This window comes from Emydura macquarii, unplaced genomic scaffold (genome assembly GCF_026122565.2).
Source record: "Emydura macquarii macquarii isolate MOO-44397 ecotype Brisbane River unplaced genomic scaffold, CSIRO-AGI_Emac_v2 contig_3372, whole genome shotgun sequence".
Lineage (NCBI taxonomy): Eukaryota > Metazoa > Chordata > Testudines > Chelidae > Emydura > Emydura macquarii.
The window spans coordinates 661,209-684,264 of NW_027133509.1; the positions used below are offsets into that span (position 1 = coordinate 661,209).

Sequence of the window (23,056 nt, forward strand, 5' to 3'; positions counted from 1 at the left end):
TGCCCACATAAGAACTGCCATACTGGGTCAAACCAATGGTCCATCTAGCCCAGTATCCTGTCTTCTGACAGTGGCCAGGGCCAGGTGCTTCAGAGGGAGTGAATGGAACAAGGCTCTTTATCTAGTGATTCATCCCCTGTTGTCCACTCCCAATTTCTGGCAGTGAGAGGTTTAGGGAAACCCAGAGCATGGGGTTTGTCCCTGATCACCTTGGCTAACAGCCATTGATTGACCTGTCCCCCATGAATGTATCTAATTCTTTTTTGAACCCACAATGGTCTTCTGGATTTGGAATTTATGAACAGACACTCACTCACCTGCGCTGCTTTGAGTTGAATACATTTTGAGGCAGGGATATTTACTAGTAGCTTTGCTCTCAACAGATCTCCGTAAGATCTGGCTTCAGCATCTTTCCCATAGAGCGCTCGAAGCTTTCGGACAGCTTCACCTACATCACTCTCCTTCTCCTCCTCCCCTTCCTCTTCCCCTTCTTTCTCCTCCTCCTCAGGTTTCTTCACAAGCTCCACCAGATTCTTCAGTTCCTCCTTCCATTCCTGCCAGGGCAGAGCAGGGCAAACAGGCCATTATTATCTTGGGCATTTGAATAATGGGCTGGGAGCTGGGCCAGGTTGTTATTATGGGATAATGCAGGTGCTGGGGCTGGATTTGATTAGGGTTGTACAGGCAGCGGTCGTGGATGTCAGTAGCTATGGGGGTGCCTGGAGCTCGGGCTGGGTGGGAGTGATGTAACAGCAGTCCAACTAAAGTGACTGAAGAGCTGTTTGAATGCTGAGCAGAGGGTGTGGTAGGGGAGCTGAGAAGTGGCTCAGTGCTGCAGGAGAAGGTGTGGGGAGCAATAGTGCAGAAGCAGCACAAGTGATTCCCTGGATTGTGCAGCAGACAAACCAGCTGTGGTTCCAGCAGCGGGAATCCCCTCTGGCCAACTGCAAGCAAAGCAGGGAGGGAAGTGCTGTTGCTTTCACCTGTCCACTCTGGGCCTCCTAAGCAGCAGAGAACCAGCCCCAGCCCTGTCCTTAGAGCACATGACTTCCTTCCTGGAGCCCACAGCCATCATCAGGCAGGAATGAGCCTCAGTGTAAGAAGCAGCCAGCAGGGGCCATGTGGGCCAGGCAGCCAGCCGCCCTCTCCATAAGACAGAGATTCACTGTGGAGGGGGCAGGGCTACACACCGAGCAGCCAGGATACTGTCCCAAAGAACACATCCACCCCATGCCCTGTGTCATGCAGAGGAATCAGCCTTGCCTCTAGTGAGAGAAGGTGAATTTTTGCCTCGTAGTTTTTGCCCTGGTTGCTGTTGACTTGCACTATGCATGAGGTGCAGGCTTCACTCCCTGACACTGGCAGGAAGAACTGGTGCTCGATGATGGCATTCAACAGTGAGCTCTTCCCGGTCCCAGTACTGCCAAAGAGCCCGATGTAAATGGGATCCAAGGAAGACTTGGTCTTCAAGGTGAACAGACGCTTCCTGAGGAGGAGGGGAAACGGAGGAAGGGTTAGACAGACTCATGTATTTGGGAAAGGCCAGGCAGCTCCCTGCCTCACAAACAGAGCCCCATGGCAGTTAATGGAAAGACCCTCCCCCACCTTCTCCCTCAATGAACACTAGATCAGGCTCCGCCATCGTGAAGGTTTGGCGGGATGGACAGACAAATGTTAGCACCATACGCCATGAACCAAGGCCGAGAGCGGCTACAGCAGCGAAGGTGTGAGGAACCCTGGGTTACGCCCCCAGAAGCAGAAGGTCTGTGTCATGGCTGTGTGTACCCCACGCTAGCCCAACAACCAAAGGGTTAATCCAGGCACTGCCAGCCGCTGCTGCTTGGCAGACCAGCAGAGTGAGCATGTTGGAGAAAGGAACTCCCATCATCAGACTGCTACAGAGCTGCCCAGAGACACCACCCCAGAAAGGGGCAGCCGGCCAACAGAGTGACGAGCTGCAGACACCCAAGGGAAGGTAGGAAGGAAGGATCTCAGGGCTCTGTCAGAGTCAGCAAACCCTGACTCTCCTTGTCTAGCTTGAGGGCTCTGAGCTGGAACCCAGAGGACCGGGTGGACCTGGATTTCCCTGTCAGCTCCCCGCCAGACCTGAGAGCAGAGAGGGGTTCCAGGTTCCTGCACACCAGGAGTGGACTGAGAGCCCCGCTGAGCTGAGTGAGCCAGATTCATGGCTCCCTCCCCCGTTTGGCCGGTGCGGGGCATCTTTGCACTGACGCACCACCTCCCAATCTGACTCCGGTATGTGTAATGGTTGTGAGTCCTGGGTCCAACCATCGTAAGCCTGGGTTTACAACATCATGTGGATGCACAAGCGCAGGCTTGGAAACCCCTAGTCTCTAGGCATGGGTCAGGTTTACTACATTGCAGACATACCCCTAATGGCCTTGATCTCCCCACATCATCCTGTTCAGGGGGCAGGGTTCACCCTGGCTGGAAAAGGCAGGGGGGCCTGTGTAAGTTCACAGCAGCCTGCACAAAGGTCTTGCGCCATCACACCAGCTCTTTGCTCCTACTTGGTTCCTGAGCAGCAAGAGTCTATAGAACTTGTACCATTGGGGATGTCCCCCCGTCAGCAATTTTTTCTTGGAGCCCTGCGCGGAGCCCTGTGTTGAGAAGATACCTGCAGTGGTGTTATCTTTTCCAGCAGCTGTACACAGCTGGGGGAATGAACGGGCCATGCAGCAGGGATATCCCATAACTGCAGGGTCCTTATACTTTCCTCTGAAGCAGCTGGTGCTGCCTCTCTCAGAGACAGGACACTGGGCTAGCGGGAATCATAGAATCATAGAAGATTAGAGTTGGAAGGGACCTCAGAAGGTATCTAGTCCAACACCCTGCTCACAGCACGACCAACCTCAGCTAAATCATCCCAGCCAGGGCTTTGTCAAGCCTCAGCTTAAAAACCTCTAAAGATGGAGATCCCACCACCTCTCTAGGTAACCTATTCCAGTGCTTCACCACCCTCCTAGTGAAAAACTTTTTCCTAATGTCCAACCTTGACCTCCCCTACTGCAACTTGAGACTGTTGCTCCTTGTTCTGTCATCTACTACCACTGAGAACAGACTAGCTCCATCCTCCCTGGAACCCCCTTTCAGGTAGTTAAAGGCTGCTATCAAATCCCCCCTCATTCTTCTCTTTTGCAGACTAAACAAGTCCAGTTTCCTCAGCCTCTCCTCATAAGACCTGTGCTCCAGCCCCCTCATCATTTTTGTTGCCCTCGGCTGGACTCTCTCCAACTTGTCCACATCCTTATTGTAGTGGGGGGCCCAAAACTGGACACAATACTCCAAATGCGGCCTTAATAATGCCTAATAGAGGGGAATAATCACTTCCTGCGATCTGTTAGCAATGCTTCTACTAATGCAGCCCAATATGCTATTAGCCTTCTTGACAACCAGGGCACACTGCTGACGCATATCCAGCTTCTTATCCACTGTAATCCCCAGGTACTTTTCTGCAGAACTGCCGCCTAGCCCATCGGTCCCCACTCTATAGTTGTGCATGGGATTCTTCCGTCCTAAGTGGAGTACTCCACACTTGTCCTTGTTAAACTTCATCAGATTTCTTTTCGCCGAATCCCCAAATTTGTCTAGGCCACTCTGTATCCTATCCCTACCTTTCAGGGTATCTACCACTCCCCATAGCTTAATGGCATCTGCAAACTTGCTGAGGGTGCAATCTAACCCATCCTCCAGATCATTAATGAAGATGTTGAATAAAACCGGCCCCAGGACCAACCCCTGGGCACTCCGCTTGTGACCGGCTGTCAGCTAGACATGGAGCCATTGATCACTACCTGTTGAACCTGATGACCTAGCCAGCTCTCTATCCATTTTATTGTCCATTCATCCAACCCATACTTCTTCCTGCTGATAAGAATACTGCAAGAGACTATATCAAAAGCTTTGCTAAATTCAAGGTATATCACATCCACCGCTTTCCCCACAACCACAGAGCCAGTCACCTCTTCATAGAAGGCAATGAGGTTGGACAGACATGACTTGCCCTTGGGAAATCCATTCTGACTGTTCCTGGTCACCTTCCTTTCTTCCAACTGCCTTAAAATGGATTCCTTGAGAACCTGTTCCATGATTTTTCCAGGGATTGAGGTGAGGCTTACTGGTCTGTAGTTCCCTGGATCCTCTTTCTTCCCTTTCTTGAAGATGGGCACTAGATTTGCCATTTTCCAATCATCAGGAACGTCCCTCAATTACCATGAGCTTTCAAAGATAATAGCCAATGGCTCTGAAATCACATCAACCAACTGCCTCAGCACCCTCGGATGCATTGCATCCGGCCCCATGTACTTGTGTATGTCCAATCTTTCTAAATAGTCCTGACCGTGTTTCTTCATCACTCAGGGATGTTCACCTCCTCCCCATTCTGTGCTGCCCAGTGCAGTAATCTGGGAGCTGACTTTGTCTGTGAAGACAGAGGCAAAAAAGACATTGAGTACCTCAGCTTTCTCCACATCCTCTGTCACTAGGTTGCCTCCCCCATTCTGTAAGGGGCCCACACTTTCCCTAAGCTTCCTCTTGTTGGTAACATACCTGTAAAAACCCTTCTTGTTCCCCTTCACATCCCTTGCTATCTGCAACTCCAATTGTGCTTTGGCCTTCCTGATTTCATTCCTGCATGTTCGAGAATTATTTTTATACTCCTCCCTAGTCATCTGACCAAGCTTCCACTTCTTGTAAGCTTCTTTTTTGTGTTTAAGCTCACCAAAGAGTTCTTTGTTAAGCCAAGCTGGGCTCCTACCATATTTGCCATTCTTTCCGCACATCGGGATGCTCTCTTGGATTCCTTTCCCCCTCACATTAGCCTCCCAGGGCATCCTGCCCATCAGTTCCCTGAGGGAGTAAAAGTCTGCTTTTCTGAAGTCCATTCTCCATACCCAGCTGTTCTCCTTTCTTCCTTTTGTCAGGATCCTGAACTTGAACATCTCATGGTCACTGCTGCCTAGGTTGCCACCCACTTCTGTTTCCCCTACCAAATCTTCCCTGTTTGTGAGTAGAAGGTCAAGAGAAGCACAGCCTCTAGTTGGTTGCTCCAGCACTTGCACCAGGAAATTGTCTCCAACACTCTCCAAAAGCTTCCTGGATTGTCTGTGCTCTGCTGAATTGCTCTTCCAGCAGATGTCAGGGTGATTGAAGTCCCCCATGAGAATCAGGTCCTGTGAACTGGAAACTTTCCCTAGCTGACTGAAGAAAGCCTCATCTACCTCGTCCTCCTGGTCTTGTGATCTGTAACAGACATCCCCCTTATTGTTTTTGTTTCTAAGCTTAACCCAGAGACTCTCAACTGGCTTATCTCCAGTTTCATACTGGAGATCAGAGCAATCATAGCGCTCTCTTACATACAGTGCAACTCCTCCACCCTTTCGCCCCTGCCTGTCCTTCCTGAAGAGGGACCGTGATCCAGTCTGTGTGTCATTTCCTATGGTGCTATCGAGAGACAGGTTTGCATCCAAACCCTTCGAATGCACGAGGAGTTCAGACCTAGATCTGCACATTGTGAGGTGGGTCTGTCCATAGAGCAGGTAAGCAGAGGTCTGTGTGAGCACAGGCTGTGGTGTCTAAATCATTAGACTTTAAGTGAGAAACTGGGCTGCAGACTCACTTGAGATATTTAATCTCATCCGACATATTTTCCTGGGGCAGAGAGGCGGTCAGCTTCTCGTACATGATGTTCACAACTTCCCTGATCCTGGATTCCATATTTTCATCTGGAAGGAGAATACAATTACATGCTAGGGTTAGAATTAGCTCTCACCAGCTAAGCTGCATTGTACCAACTCAGAGCAAGGAGGGGAGACCTCCCGGGAAAACCCAGGGTGAGATGGCAGTGGTGATTCAATAGATGGTCCTTCATCCCCCTGAGCCAATGTCCCAGCATGGTGCTAGCGGGTGCTGTTTTGCTAGTGCAGTGGTTCTCAACCTGCCGCCTGCGGGCTGCTTGAGGCCCAACCAGCGCATCGCTGTGGCCCATATGAGATCCTCAGGGCCATACAGGCAGTATAGGGCTTCGTATGAGCCCTAAGTCCTGAACTCGAGTCAAGCCCTGCTAATACAAAGAAGAGTTAGCAAAAGTCAGGCCCTGCCCTGTTACGAAGCAGATGCCTGCTGTCAGATTCACTACCCACTACATGAACTTGGCAAGAACAGGGCTGGTGTTGCAAAAACACAAGTACTTCTGGGCACTAAATATTCACAGAAACACGTTTCAGAAGGGTGGTACCAGAACACTCCAATATACGGCTATGGTGTGAACACACTCCCCGAAGGTGACACAAGGACACACTGACCCCTCTTAAAGATAAGGTCAGGATGACAGGGGGATGGATAGAGATGTTTTGATCAAATCGACAGGTACAAGGTGGTCACTCACCACGTCAGGGGGGCAATACATAATTTATTTGTAACAATGTATATAAGCGGAATCTCAAAGGGGATATCTTTGTCCGGCCGAGGGGGGAATGGAAAGTCCTGCCATTCACTGAGCTGGCCCATTGTTATGGGCATACGTGTGTCAATGGTCCTGTTGAGTCTACGGGATACTAGGATTCTGCTTCATTGATAATTAACCTGCCAATGTGCATTTGTTAATGAAACGGATCTGTCGCCTCTGGGCAGTTCGAGCAAGGTTTGCTGGGCTGGCTATCTGTGCGAGCCAATGTAGCACAAAGAACACACACACGCAGCCAACAACTGACTACGGGCCCTAGTTCGTGTCTTACGACTTTGTTTTATGTCACCATTTGTTTTCATCCCTCACACTTGTGTCCAGTGGAATCTCCAGGCTTTCTTACACTAATTCCCTTTTGTTTTGCTAGGATTGAACTGAAGTGCTGTGTGAGGAGATGCAGAGCTGGGCTAAGGTAAAACTGGGCTGGGAACAGAGGATCTGGGATTTCTGTGGGGGTCCAGTGACCAGGGGCTGGATACCAGGGTGGGGACACTTTGAAGGCATTCGGGGGCTGGCATGCGTATATGGTCAGTCTGCAGGGCAGGGCAGACTGGTGTAGCCCAGAGGGGGGTGCTTGAGCAGCTGACAGGCTGGTTGTATTCCAGGGCCAACGCCCAGCTCACAGCCCTGGGTGACCCGAGAAGCATCACACCTTCGATGGAATGCCTCGGCCCTGATGCCCCCTGCTGCAAGTGACACAGAGCAGCCCCATGAATATGGGCTGTGCAGCCTTGCACCCGACCCCTGGGGAGGGAAAATAGCTTCTGTGCCTCCAGCACAGCCAGGGTTGGGTCCAGTTTTGCCCTCTCCCCAAAGCCCTGAGTATTGCAGGCACAGCTCCTAGTGTCAGCAGGGGCTGGCAGTTTTTCATACTTACAGGTTTTCAGGGACTCTTGCTCCTCCAACTCGAATGCTGGATATTTGTCCAACTTCCTCTTCTTCTTGGCAGGTGATGATACATTTATATCTTCCCCCTCGGCACCTTTTCAGATTAAAGAGGCATCCTCATTAGCACAATCACACTAGAGATGGACGTAGGTTACAAGGCTCACTAATAAATGACGTGAGGTTTAGTACAGATGGCATGAGAAAACTGATCCATTTATGGGTATAAACCCATCACTGTTATTTGCATTACAGTACTGGTAGAGGCCAGGACTGTGCTAGGTGCTATATAGACACTAAGACCTGGCCACAGTTATTCATAAGAACAGCCATACTGTGTCAGACTAATGTTCCATCTAGCCCAGTATCCTGTCTTCCAACAGTGGCCAATGCCAGGTACTTCAGAGGGAATGAACAGAACTGGTAATCATCAAATAATCCATCCCCTATCACCCATTCCCAGCTTCTGGCAAACAGGCTAGCGACACTTGAGAGCATGGCTTTGTATCCCTGCCCATCCTGGCTAATAGCCATCGATGGACCTATGTTCCATAAACTTATCCAATTCTTTTTTGAACCCTCTTATAGTCTGGGCCTTCACAACATCCTCTGGCAAGGAGTTCACAGGTTGATGAAGACGAAATACTACTTTTTGCTTGTTTTGAACCTGCTGTCTATTAATTGCATTTGGTGACCCATAGTTCTTGTGTTATGAGGAGTAAATAACACTTCCCTATTCACTTTCTCCACACCAGTCATGATTTTAGAGACATCTATCATATCCCCCTTTAGCCATCTCCTTTCCAAGCTGAGAAGTCCCAGTCTTATTCATCTCTCCTTATATGGAAACTGTTCCATACCCCAGTCATTTTTGTTGCCATTTCCTTTACCTTTTCCAATTATCTTTTTTGAGATGAGGCAACCACAGCTGTTTGCAGTATTTAAGATGCGAGTGTGCTATGGATTTATATAGAGGCAATATGATATTTTCTGTCTTATTATCTATCTCTTTCTTCATGATTTCCAACATTCGGTTAGCTTTTTCGACTGCCGCTCCACATTGAGTGGATGTTTTCAGAGAACTATCTACAATGACTCCAAGATCTTTCTCTTGAGTGGTAACAGCTAATTTAGACCCCATCATTTTATATGTACAGTTGGGATTATGTTTTCCAATGTGCATTACTTTGCATTTATCAACATTGGGCAATTTCATCTGCCATTTTGTTCAGTCACCCAGTTTTGTGAGATCCCTTTGTAACTCTTCGCAGTCCGCTTTGGACTTACCTATCTTGAGTAGTTTTGTATCATCTGCAAATTTTGTCACCTCACTGTTTACCTCTTTTTCCAGATCATTTATAAATATGTTGAGCAGTGCTGGTCCCATTACAGTCCCTGGGGGACACAATTACTTACCTCTTGCCCTGTGAACTGAACATTTATTCCTACCTTTTGTTTCCTATCTTTTAACCAGTTACTGATCCATGAGAGGACCTTCCCTCTTAACCCACGACTACTTACTTTACTTAAGGGCCTTTGGAGAGTGACCTTGTCAAAGGCTTTCTGAAAATCTAAGTACACTATATCCATTGGATCACCCTTGTCCACATGCTTGTTGACTCGCTCAAAGAATTCTAGTAGATTGGTGAGGCATGATTTCCCTTAACAAAAACCATGTTGACTTTTCCCAACAAATTGTGTTCATCTCTGTGTGTCTGATAATTCTGTTCTTTACTGTAGTTTCAACCAATTGGCCCAGTACTGAAATTAGGCTTACTGGCCTATAGTTACTGGGGTCGCCTCTGGAACCTTTTTAAAAAATTGGCGTAACATCAGCGATCCTTCAGTCATCTGGTGCAGAAGCTGATTTAATGATAGGTTACATACCACAGTTAGTAGATCTGCAATTTCAAATTTGAGTTCCTTCAGAGTTCCTCCCTCACATCCTCAGCCATGAAGACTGATGCAAAGAATTAATTTAATTTTTCTGCAGTGGTTTTATCGTCCTGGAGTGCTCCTTTAGCATCTCAATCTCCCATTGACCCCACTGATTCTTTACCAGGCTTCCTCCTTTTCATATACTACATTTTTGTGTAGTTCCCTTTTCTGAAATTAAATGCTACCATGGAGGGCTGCTTTGATGTCTCCTTTCCACCCTCAGGGATGTTAAACTTTATTATGTTATGGTCACTATTACCAAGCGGTTCAGCTATATTCACCTCTTGGACCAGATCCTGTGCTCCACTTAGAACTAAATCAAGAATTGCCTCTCCTCTTGTGGGATCCAGGATTAGCTACTCCAAGAAACAGTCATTGAAAGTGTAAAGAAACTTTCTCTCTGCATCCAGTCCTGATGTGACACGCACCCACTCAATATGCGACGAGTTGAAATCCCCCATTATCACTGAGTTTTTTATTTTTATAGCCTCTCTAATCTCCCTTAGCATTTCACAGTCACTATCACCAATCTGGTCAGGTGGTCGGTAGTATATCCCTACTGCTATATTCTTATTATTCAAGCATGCAATTACTATCCATAGAGATTCTACAGCACAGTTTGGTTCATTTAAGATCTTTACTTAATTTGACTCCATGCCTTCATCCCTTCTTGGCTGGACAAAGGAATGCAATAAACCAGGCCATGAAACCTTCAGCACTTCGGACACTCCAACTAGTACAAAATGCTGCAGCACGTCATCACACCTGTCCTCTGTTCCCTACACTGTGTTCCCATAGAAGCCAGTGTCAGGTTTAAGGTCTCAGTCCTTGTCTTCAAGGCACTCCATGACCTGGGCCCAGGATACCTAAAAGAGCATCTAAAGCTGTGTGACGAAGACCGTGGTTGGTAACTTCGCTCCTCTGGCACAATGGAACGCTCGACAACACAAGCAAAGTTTGTCTGTGCAGGAAACAGAACTTTCTCCAGGGGTGGTCCGAGGTTGTGGAATGAACTCCCCCAAGAGAACGGACGACCATAACAAATTTCACCACTTTCTGTTTCAAGTGCAAAGCACACTTCCTTGGCTCTGCCGTCTCCGCAGCAATAGGTATATTGAACAAATAATAATAATAAAAACCCCTACCAAAGCAAGTCATTCCATTCCATACACTTCTCCCTCTGGGGAGATGATGAGAGAACAATCATCATGTGACAGATGTACAGTTATGTTGCTTAATGCACCACTGGAAGATGCTCATATACTATAGTGACGAGCATGGTATAATGCATCTATATGGAATAGAATACAAGAAAGTCTGGGTCGAAGAGCTTTCAGTCTGAATAGAAATGAATGGCAAGAAGTAGGAAAGAAGAAGTGTTATCTCTCTTTACAGATGGGGACTGAAGTACAGAGAGATTCAGGCTGAGATCTTCAAAACTGCCAAAGATTAACTGCAATGAGAATTTGGTGTCCAAATGCCTTATACAGCTTTAAAATCCTCAGCCTGAGTGACTTGCCCAAGGAGCCTGCCTGAGCTGGGAATTAATTCCAGGGGGCCTCTCAGGGCCTCAACTGCAATGCCTTCATGATAGCAAAGAGAAGTTTGAAAACACATCCCAAATGCAACCTCTCCTCACAGGTCAGATGTTCAAAATCTTTTTTATTGTTCTTGTCTGAACTCTCTACAGTTTGTCAACATCTGAGGCCTCATGAGTGCAGAGCAGAGCAAGACAATTACCTCCGGTCTCTTACATATGACACTCCTGTTAATACATCCCAGAACGATACTAGCCTTTTTCACAACTGCATCATACTCTTGGCTCATATTCAATTTCTGATCTACTATAACCCCCAGATCTTTTTCTGCAGTACTACTGTCTCATGTGTGATGTCCCATTTTGTAGTTGTGCATTTCATTTACTTCTTTATAAGCTAAGTACTCTGTAACTGTCTTTATTGAATATCATCTTGTTGAATGTAGACCAATTTTCCAATGTGTCGGGATTGTTATTAATTCTAATGCTATCCTCCAGGTGCTAGCAAACCATCCCAGCTTTGCATCATCTGCAAATTTTATAAGCACGCTCTCCACTCCATTATCCAAGTCATTAATAAAAATGCTGACTAATAACTAACCGTTGTGGGACCTCACTCAAACATTCTCTCATTTTAACAGCTACGGGTAAACTATTGATAACTATTCTTTGAGTTGGTCCTTCAACCAGTTTTCATAGAATCATAGAATATTAGAGTTGGAAGGGACCTCAGGAGGTCATCTAGTCCAACCCCCTGCTCAAAGCAGGACTAACCTCAGCTATATCATCCCAGCCAGGGCTTTGTCAAGCCTCAGCTTCAAAACCTCTAAGGATGGAGATTCCACCACCTCCCGAGGTAACCCATTCCAGTGCTTCACCAGCCTCGTAGTGAAAAAGTTTTTCCTAATGTCCAACCTAGACCTCCCCCACTGCAACTTGAGACCGTTGCTCCTTGTTCTGTCATCTGCCACCACCGAGAACAGCCTAGCCCCATCCTCCCTGGAACCCCCTTTCAGGTAGTTAAAGGCCGCTAGTTTGCACCCACCTTAGAGCAATTTCATCTAGACCACATTTCCCTAGTTTGCTTAAGAGAATGTCACATGGGACTGCATCAGTAGCCTTACTAAAATCAAGACGTATCATGTGTACAGCTTCCCCTCATCCTCTATGCCAATAACCCCATCAAAGAAGAAAATTTGATTGGTTTGGCATGACCACGTCTTGACAAATCCATGCTGGTTATTACTTATAACCCTATTGCTTACAAACTAATCACTTAATGAGTTGTTCCAGCATCTCTCCAGGTATTGAAGGTAGGCTGACTGGTCTAGAATTCCTTGGGTCCTAATTCAGGATTGAAAAGTTGACTCCAGTTTTTGATCGGCCCGTGTGACCAGCCTCCATCGCCGACTTGTTACATTTCCAAACAAGCACCGTACACCCGTGCAGCCCCTTGTGCTTGGGAAAAGTTCTAAGCATCCACAAAGCTACCTCATAATGCACCTGTAACAGGTTTCACTCACAGGCTGGTAGGCCGTGACCCGACAGTCCTTTCACCCCTTTAGTCCCGGGTGCATGTGTGGTCACTGGTCGACACACAATGTGTGTGTGGGAGAATGACTGTACTTGGAATGCCACGGGGGAAACCTGCCTGGAAATCAGCAGGCCTAACAGTGAAACTGCAGCCCATCAATTCCCCGTGCAGGGGGTTCTCCTGGACTGAGGTGGAGGGAAGGTAGTGGGTACCGGGCCCTCCCTCTCCACTGAGTCCCAGCCCAGGGACCTAGAGGGAGAGGCATGGAATGACTCAGTTGCTCTTCCTGGTGCATCTTTGCTTTTCACTTCTGGGCTTAGAGGTTTTGTCCTGGCACCCATCACTGTGGTATCTCAGACCCTCTCAGGCAGGGATGCCATTTAGTGAAGGCGGGGGGACACATGCCCCCTACGAGTTTCATACCAGAGGTCTGCTTGTGACCACGTCCTAGTCCTAGATGGAGCTCTTACCTGCAGCACCGTGAAGCAAGGTCCCCTCCTCTATGAGCCCTGCCTCCCGTGGTCAGTTTCCACCACTGATTTACCTCACCTACACATCACCCACATCTGCCTCCACCAATCAGCAGCTGAGTTGATATGGAGTGACAATCCTCCTAACCAATAACATTCTACTGTCCTCCCTGTCCTGTCTCTTCTCCATATAAGCACCGCCCATCAAGGCTGGAAGGGACCATTCAGAACACTCCAGAGGTTAGGGCCTCAGTACAGTGGGCCGTAACTTATGGGTTGTGGGGATAGATGCAAATATACTCCCACCATGGGCCAATTGGGAGCAACAGAGGCAGGACCCCATGAGAAAACTAGGAGGAGAGGGCTGGCTCCTCCAATTAGGAGATGAAGGGGTGTGTCCTAGCCACTCTGAGAAGTGGATCTTGCCCCGATCTCTGCAATCGGGCACAAGGGTTGTTTCTATTCTCTTCCAATAGGAAGTGAGGAAGGGGACTTGCACAGCTGAGCCCACTGGGGTCTAACGGCAGCAGGCTGATGCAGGTGACTTAACCAGCCTGGAGCAAGGAGAAGGGGGTCAGCCCCTGGGGGGGCAGTGAGCAGGGCCTCTGGGGGTGGGGCAGGCAAGGAATGGGTCAGTCAGGGTGGGTGGGAGGGAAGAAGCAGAGGGTCCTCCCAGGGTCCTCCATGATGGTGGAGGGAATGAGAGGGGGAGGGCTCCCAGTGGGGGGGTGTTGGAGCTGGGTAGGGCAGTGGGGTGGGAAAGGGGAGTCAATCTCCGGGGGAAGGGACAGGCGAGGGCATAGGGTTGTGCCCTGAGGGAGCAGGCAGTGAGTGTGGGAGGAGCAGCTGAGGGGGAACAATCCCTTGGGCAAGGACCTTGAGGGAGGGGGAGCAGAATAAGGTTGGGGGGTAGGAGCAGATAAGTGGGTCTTGGGGTCTGTTTGCCCTTAGAGAAGCAAGAAACCCCCTTACCTCTCCCTGGGAAGACGCAGGGGACAGACGCTTCTGGTCCAGAGCCGTTATGTCCACTGGTAGTTGCAGCTTCAGGGACAATTGTCTCATTCGCCTCTGCACAATTTGGAACAGAACATTTAAAAAACTACAACAGTTGCAGTGGCAAGCAGATTTTATGCAGCTTTGATTTATTTGTATATTTCTCTATTAAAGACAGCGCACAAAACAGCAAACTTGTGTATCTGATATCCGAGTTAAGGCTCCAAAACCGATATCTAAAGGCTTGGGATAGGGAACAACGTACTGTATTATCTCCTGATTGTTCTAAACTTATGTATAAACGTAAACTATGGCACGAATTGTTGTTAGTATATATTTTTCTTTCTTTACACAGGAATTAGATACTGGGCTCCTGTCAGCTAGTTTCTAAGTTATCTGCAAAAAGACCGAGAGTTTTCAGGTGCCTAAATTGCCCCTGGAATCATGGTTAAAGTTGCCCTCCCCCCTCCAATCTGAAATGGTGCCCGGCTCCCAGGTTAATTACATTAACATAGCAAGGCCCCTAGTGGGCTCTTTAAGCCTCAAAAGGTACTTCTACACCACGATTAAATACAAGCGGCTGGCCCGAGTCTGCTGCTTCAGGCTGCAGGGCTATGAATTTCCTCGGTCGACATTTAGGCTCGAGCGGGAGCCTGTGTTCTGGGCCTCCGTGAGGAGGGAGAGTCCCTGAGAGCGAGCTCATGCCCGAACATCTACATGGCAATTTTTAGCCCCTCAGCCTGCGTCAGCTGACCTGGGTGAGGTCTTTTATTCCAGAATGGCTGAACAGATTGTCCTCACACTTCCAGCTTCCCCCCTGCGCTCTGACCAAGCAGGGAAAAGTCTCCCATTTCAGAAAGTTATAAGCAAGTGAGAGCAAGGGGTTAACACTGAGATCCTGGGCCAGATCTCCAGTGGCTGTAAATCAGTGTGTGCAGATCTACACCAACTGGGGATCTGTTCCTATACGTGTAACAGTGTTCACAGTAAGAGTACGATTGTAGGGTGCATCATCTTACCTGGGAATTCAGGTCTGCTGCTCGCCATTCTAGTAGACCAGTTCCAAAGTTATGAGCTGACTCTGGGTTGTTAGTGCTTTTCAAAACCAGGATGTGTTCAGATTTCAAGAAGATTGAGGATGACTCTGCAAGGCGTAGGTATGAAAAAAGCTACCTTAGGAGGAGAAAAAATGAGTCACATTCTTAACTGATTTGCTTTGTGTTTAATCAGCTGCATCATTAGCTTGTGGCATTTCCACCCCCTCAGCATTTCCACAGCAATTGTCTTATTACATGGGATGCTTGGACCATGTTTACACTGGGAATTTGTACCAATTCCAGCCAGCAGTGTAACTGCACCAATGTCTTTCACAGCAACTACAGTTACAGACAGACTTAACCCTACCCACACCTACCCAAAGAGCATTGTCCAGACTGCTTGATGGCCCATCAAGGGCAATCAGCTATAGTATGGCACATGGGGAAAAGCCATGAGTCAGCAGGACATGCCTGGGGACAGGGGACTCCAAGTGCTTTTCCATGCCCAGCTGCTGTGTGCTTGTGTTTGGGACAAGCCATATGGCAAAGGACATAAAAGGCAGCTTCACCATCTCCATTTTGTCTTCATTCCTGCTTCTTACCTCTGGATCAACTTCTCTACATCTGAAGCTTTGAACAAAGGACTGACAGACCCATCCAGGTACTGGATGCGCTACAGAGGAAATTTACAAGCCAGCAAACTAACCAATGCTGCTAAGAACCTGATATATGGACTATAAAGTCATATGCATATATCTGATTGCTTTGATCCTTTAACATCTCTTCTTGTTTGTTTCTTTTCTTTTAAAATAAACCTTTAGTTTTAGATACACTGCCAGCCAACCCTTCAGTACTTTGGGTAAGATCTAAACATATATTAATCTGGTAGTGTGGATGATCCCTAAGGATCAGAAGAATATTTTGTAAAGAGGATTCAAGTTTTCAATGACGTCTCTCTTTACTGGCCCTAGTTGCTGATTGGGAGCCAGAGACTGAAATGCAATAAAGGTGGCTGTCTGATTTCTTTTTGGGCTTCTTGATAATCAGTCCGGGGAATCAGGAGCACTGTTTGAAGTTAGATTAATCAACTAGTCACAGTGTTAGCCACCAGTTTGAGAGAATCTGATCTCCTTTTGCAATCTGCCCTGACCTTCATATTTTCAGGTGGACTATCTTAGCTACATCCGGTCACCTTACATGAAGGTGATTTTTGTATAGATCGGTATCAAGTACACCGCGATATGAACTGAACTAGCTTTTGGATAGTTTAGGATAGGAATATCCCCATATATCTGACCACAAGAGAGCCATGGTAACTAATTGATGTTTATTCTAATAAGCTTGAGGTAAAAGGCCTAGTAACCTATAGGGAAAGGGAACCCCGATATTAGTAGGGTGAGGAAATACAATAAGAAAGAAAGGGAGAAACCCCTACTGAATATTCATTAGGCATAGTGGTGACAGCAAAACATATTATAATAAATTGTATCCCAGCCTGTGGCTTGGGGAGGGAGGGACGTGGCCCTTGAGAGGTGCCAGGATGACAGCCACTGGCGATGGCGATGAGGAAGGTGATGGTGATGAGGAAGATAATGATTAACATTCTGTATGATCTGTCCACCGTGCTGGGTTGGAGGGTTGGTGACTGCTGACTGTACTAATAAAACTATTACAAAACTTAGCTCTGCATCTCTTGCTGGTTGGCCACTCAAGCCAGCACTTACAGTGAAACCCTCACTTGACTTCTGATTGGCCGGGCTGCTTGCCACTCACTCACCCCACCCAGGCCCTGCAGGCCAGCTGGCCAATCACGCTGCTGCTCAATCCCAAGACCCACCTCTCATTGGCTCCCCTTCTCATGATGACCCCGGTGTGCATCCCGCTTCTTCTGGATACTGCTTGGCTGCCTTTCCCAGTGTGCTGTACCTCTCCCCTCAAGTAGGGTGGAAAGTGAAGAGAGTGTGGGCCAATCAGGGATGAGGCAGGGAAAGGGTCTGAGAGTCCAGGTGGAAAACGAGGTACCAGCTATACAATGACCACAATAAACAATCCAAATCATTTCAACCTCACCTCATGTGAGAGCTTTGCCATGCCCCTAGTAATTCTCATCACCCTTCTCTGAACCCTGGCTAATTCTGCCATGTCCTTTTCCAGATGTGATCTATTTTGCCTACTTCTGAATTTCACCAGAAACATGCTTTGGGGCTGAAATGTCTTATGATCCCCATCCCCTAAAAAGGAGATTTAAGTTTAAAGAGACACTGGGTGGTAATTTCAGATCAAAATAGCCCTTTTAATTAAAAAGATAAATAAAATTGTTCAAATACAAAGCTCAATATTAATAAAAACGTAACTGGTGTCAAGGTAATGAAATGTTAAAGGCCCATACCCTACAAAATATTCGGCATATGCAGATCCCAAGCCAGTGCAGAGCGGAATTCAAGTCATAGTCATAGAATTCAAGTCATAGTCATAGAGTTTAGGGCCAGAAAGTATCACCAGGTCATCTAATCCGACCTCCTGTATAGCACAGGCCATCAACGCTATCTGGCACCCAAACGCAAAACCCAATAATCAATATCAGTTCAAAGCCAATGGGGCTGGGCTTTGCCCATGCAAATTGCAGGATCGGGGTCTTAAAAATGGTTTCATCATTAAAATCTTAAACTAAGTTCTCCAGCCCAATAACTTGCCACTGAATCAGAGCGCATCTAAAGGATTTCCCTTAAACCTCCTAGAAACTGAACATTCAGAGAATTTTCTGTTGTCAATGAAGTTCATAGGTTTCTGGCTTTTTCCACTATATTTCAGTGTTTAATAATTAATGTGTACAGCTAAGTAAGGAGAAACGCCCCAGAAACAATCCAGTCAAATGCACTGAAAATTGAACGTCTTTAGTTCAAAGCCCTCAAGTTCTAAACCTTTCCTGTGTGACTTACAGTCAGCTTTGAATTCTTTACAAGCTGTTTGGAGCGAGGCACGGAATCTGTCTATGCGGCTCACAGCTCTGCTGGTCTCTGTGCCTCTGCCTCAACACTAGCACATCCGGCTCACATCACAGGAGCTACTTGAGGATGGTCTAGAACGAGCCCAGTCACACCAGGGTTGCATGCTGCAAATACACTTGTTAGCTCCTTTGCCAGCCTGGGTCTGCTCCAATGGATTTCATCAGAGTTGTAATTTTTAACTCTTTTTACGTCATTACAAAGACAGAATTTTCAGAAGTGCTCTGTGATTCTGGGGAAGCTAACCTGATGCATCTTAACGGGACCTGATTTTTAAAAACCTACTCCCTGACCATCAGGACCCTTTGCAGTGTTTCAAATTGAGACACCCAAAGTCACTAGTCAGGCTTGAAGATTTAGGCCCAGAATTCGAGGTAACAGTGTCTCTTCAACAGAAAGATGGAGTGCAAAAAGCAGTGCGGAAATGGGGAAAGGCCTTTTTTATACCGGTCATGACGGGAGAATTTGCAGCTACCTTGGTTTCAGTTTCTCTGCAACAGAAACACCCTTAAACAAGCCTCTTGAACCTCATCTTATCTTGGGCAATTTCATCTCTATATAAATTATTGCAGGATCCTTCCCAGAATCATTGTTTAATTCCCAAATTTGCACTCCCCTTGCGGTCAGAATAATATAACTCGGTAGCAATACAAGTTAGGATTTTATGATTTTAGGGCCAATCTTTTCAAACTTGGGTCATGTCCCCAGACCCACATTCACTACATCAACCCTGCAGATACTTATGCATGTGCTTAAATTTATGTGTGTGTGTTTGCAGGGTCAGAGCCTACAGTGCTGAAAGAGACCTGGACTTTTTACTTTAGAGAGTAGACAAATAAGAAGGGACACAATAACAGTATACTAAATCATAGGTGATCTTCTGGATCAGAGGATCAGGAACTTCTTTTCATCTTTCAGATACAACAGCAAGGCGACATTCAAGGACTTTGAATCACAGCTGATTTAAACCAGATAAAGAAGGAAATCCAATTTTTTTCCACATAACACACAATAGGCCTGTGGAACTCATTGCCACAAGATATCACTGGGAGCCAGACCTTAGCAACATACAAAAAAGGATTGGACCTTTATATACAGAAGGGTAACCTCCAGGGTGACACAAGTAAGGATTAAAAAAGATCAACCAGAAATTTTGGAAGGGATATAAACCCTCATGTTTCAGGGCATAGTCTGGCCTCTGATTGACCGGGATCAGGAATAATGTTCCCTGTGGACAGGTTATTCTACAATTGCAACAAATTCTGAAGTGGACACTGATCCATCCGTGCCCAGGGTAGCCAACTGATAATGCCAAGGTCAGGGCAGGCTGCAAACGAAGAGCAGATTCCCCCAGCGCTGGTGGGTGACACTGAAGCCAGACTTCCCAACTAGCTACAAACTGCGCTTCTGAATCCCCACAGAAGCCAGTACACAAATACACACAGTCCCTTTTTCTGCATTCCAGTTCCTCCGGCTCCCAGTCAGCCACTAGGTCCAGTAAAGAGACAAGTTATTTAAACTCTATGCTCTTTACTAAAAAGGTTCCCTCTGGCCCAAAGGGGTCAGCCACAGCACCTGTTCAATATAAATTTGGATCTTACCTAAAATACCATGCTGTCAGCCAATCCTTTAGTAACTAAAACTAAAGGTTTATTGTAAAAGAAAGAAACCATAAGAGAAATGTTAAAGGGTCAGAGCAAATCAGATACATACAAATGATTGAAAGTCCAGATACATCAGGTTTCTAGAAGAATTGTGGCGTTGCAGGCTTGTACAGTTCCTCTGGTGTACATCCAACACCTGGATGGGCCTTAGTCCTTTGGTTCAGTTGCAAGTGAATTGATCCAGAGGCAGGTATATGTCAATAACTGGACAGGAACAAAGACAAAATGGTTTCTGGGGTTTGATCTTATATTCCCTCTGTCCCTGGCCATGCTGTCTTGTGGAATGTTACAAGAACTAAAATGGAGTCCAGAATCACATGGGCCAATCCTGGTAACTCTTCAGGTATGCCTTTAGTTTCTTCCTGGGCCCTTTGCTTCTGTAAAGGTTCTGATGGGCCATTAACCAGGTTATTGTCCTGCCGCCTCTCTGCCTGGGGTGTGTCCCAGCCAGCACAATTTGAAACACAGATATATCAAATATATTCATAAACTTCTACTACACACCTAACACATGGATATAAACATCATCATCTTACGTAGCACTTTATTGCCATTCTAACAGTACCTAACATGGCCTATCCCACATGGATTATTATGATTTTGACATATTAATGTCAAACAATATAACAAATGCTCTCCCCCACATCTACCCAGCATGACACCCCCAACGCGAGACTGGTGTAGAAAGGAGTAATCAGAGCTCCTGAATACACCCCAAGGGCCCCCCTCATTCAGACAGCGTGACAGACACCTTCTTCTGCATCCAGGTCCAGATTTAAGGTCAGGCAACCCAAGGGACCGCCTGGGATGCCGGGCTTGGGAGGTGTTGGGACCTGGGTGCTGATTTTATGGTTAGCGACAAAAGGGAAAATAGAATGTCTGAAGTCAAATGTGTCAGGTATTCTGTATGTGGATTCATTTTTCCCTGATCACCTAGAATGTTCTGGACCTTTGTAGAATCTTGGGGAACCTTCCAGACTTTCTGAGAATTACATTTTCCTCGAACCTCCTACAATGTTGTCAGCCAAGCCCTCGCGTGTCTATTGGCTTATCTATGGCATGAATAAATACAGATTTACAGATTCTAACATGTAAATTGATCTTATATGATAAGGGTAAATCATGCATGCAAATTGTGCCTCAAAGTCTAGAAACGGGCTACAAATGCAATAAAAATTAGGTATTCAAAAGTTTAATAAATGAAGCGGGGGCACCGAAGGTACTCCTCGCGTGGGGCACCGTTTGGTCTAGGGCCGGCCCTGTCTGCAGCAGCTAGTGCTGGCCATTGTCCGAGATGAGAGAATGGCTATGTGGACCCTGATCTGATCCAGGCTGTCAATTCCAGTGTCCCTAAATTAGGTACCTAAATCCATATTAAGGCGCCTAAATTAAAGGGGCCAGAAGAGGTGTGGCGCTCCCACAGATTGCAAGGAACCAGGAATTTTTCACAACTATTGAAGTGACCAAACTTGCCCAAACAGAATTTCAAACAATGCCATCAAACGTCTGCGTACATAAAACCGAAAATAGCCCACTGAGAGCACCAGACCAAACCACCTGAACACACCAGAGACAATGCACCACACACAGTAAAGCAACTCACACAGCAACTCCCTCTAGGGTAGATAATGAGCAGCTTGTCTTACCAACATCTGCCTCAAAGCCCGACCGAATCTAGACACCTTTACTAGTAAAAAAACCTGTCACTTACAATATTTTTGCTCGTGGGTATCTGCATCCCACTTGTATCACCCAGAAGCAGCCTAAAAGTTACCACCGCTTCCCAAAAGAAATACAAATATAGTTAAAACATGAATTTATACAACCTCCTTCTAACTCCGTACCCTCCGGCTGGCTGCTGCCTACGCCTTAATTTCCTGGAACAGCAGAAATGAAACTTAACTAAGATCAGACGTCACATCTGTGCCAATTTCTTCTTCCTGGGCTCATTGCCAACTGCAGGCATCCCAACGTCATGAGTCAAATAAGATCACGAGATGACAACATTTGGGTCTTTTTATTCAGCTTTTGCTTTCTGAGCCTTTAGGACACACCCAGGTCATGTTTTCAGCCTTTTCTTTGCTAATCTGAAGGCTTGAAACTTACTTTTTAAGGGAGAGCTGAGGGAACGTCTGCACTACAGAGTCCATGTTGACACAGCTGTGCCAGCACAGCCTCCTAGCTTAGATGCAGCCTACAGGCACAGAAGGAGTTTTTCTGTTGGCATAATAACAAAGTCCTCTTAGACTCATAGACATTGAGGCCAGAAGGGATCATCATGATCATCTTGTCTGACCTGCACATTGCAGGCCACAGGACCTCACCCACCCACTCATGTAATAGACCTCTAAGCTCTGGCTGAGTTACTGAAGTCCTCAATTCATGAATGAAGGACTTCAAGTTACAGAGACTCCACCATTTAAACTAGGTTAAACCTGCAAGTGACTCATGAGACATGCTGCAGAGGAAGGTTAACCTCCCCCATGGTCTCTCTGCCAATCTGATCCGAGGGAAAATTCATTCCAGCCCCCAAATATTGTTGTAGGAGAGTAAAGAGTTAAAAGCTGGACAAGTAGTCAGGCCTAATTCCAGGAAACGGGGTCATGGCACAGGCAAACATTGTTTCTGTTAATTGGTATGAATTTTAGTTAGAGTTGTAATTTTTTTCTTCTTTTCCTCCCTTCCTGGCCATCTATGCTGGAAATAAGATAATTAAATCATTATCACCACTTCTAAGTAAGGCCTTGGTAGGAAAAAGCATTATCTTCCTTCTCCCCCTGGCATGCCTTTACTTCAAAGAATGTTAGTGTAAAATGTATAGGTTTTGAGGTGATGTGCCTGCCCTCTGTATAGTGATCCTGTAAACAACAAACAGGGCGGGTATAATTGTATTCATTATGTAATTATTAATATTCATTTTATAGGTGTCAATGTAACCAAATAAGGTTTATGGGGAGTTGCTGGAACTGTATACATTTACATACCGTTATAAATAAAAGAATTGTAAAATAACCCTTTGTTGCTCACTCACAGCGTCGAGGTGGAACGAGCAGGCAATAAAGGGTTCCATCTCCCCAATCCGCCCCAGAGACAACCTGTTTAGTTACTTCTACCAATCTTTGTCTAATTTCCAGCCTAAACTTGCTGATGGTCATTTGTTCTTGTGTCAATATTGGTGCTTAACTTAAACACCACCTCTCCCCTCCCTGGTATTTATCCCTCAGATGTATTTACAGAGAGCGATCATATCTCCTCTCAGCCTTTGGTTGGTTCAGCTAAAAAAGCCAAACTTGTTTTTCTGCTTATAAGGTAGGTTTTCCATCCCTCTAGCTGTGTCCACACTGGGGGTTAGGGCCGCATACTATGCCAGTCAGCAGAGTGCTGCTTTTTCACATCGCTGACGACTGTTGCTATACATACGTAACTTTCACATGTAGACCAAGCCCGAGAGTCCATGATATCACAGGACTGCAGGCACTGGGGCTGTAAGAAAAATACCATCTATCAGG

At 46.6% G+C, this 23,056-nt stretch overlaps 1 protein-coding gene across 1 annotated transcript in view; it reads right to left on the reverse strand.

Annotated features, from left to right (window-relative positions):
- LOC137143945 (nuclear GTPase SLIP-GC-like) overlaps window positions 1–16,727 on the reverse strand; it is a 51,802-nt gene extending 35,075 nt beyond the window's left edge. The window contains exons 1-7 of the mRNA XM_067534019.1: window positions 16,716–16,727; window positions 14,861–14,985; window positions 13,821–13,916; window positions 7,362–7,466; window positions 5,639–5,744; window positions 1,264–1,486; window positions 318–554 (exon numbers count right to left, since the gene is read on the reverse strand). Of these exons, the coding sequence (XP_067390120.1) occupies window positions 318–554; window positions 1,264–1,486; window positions 5,639–5,744; window positions 7,362–7,466; window positions 13,821–13,916; window positions 14,861–14,888 (795 nt within the window). The 5' untranslated portion in view covers window positions 14,889–14,985; window positions 16,716–16,727. The remainder of the gene's footprint in view (window positions 1–317; window positions 555–1,263; window positions 1,487–5,638; window positions 5,745–7,361; window positions 7,467–13,820; window positions 13,917–14,860; window positions 14,986–16,715) is intronic.
- Between the last annotated feature and the right edge of the window lie 6,329 nt (window positions 16,728–23,056).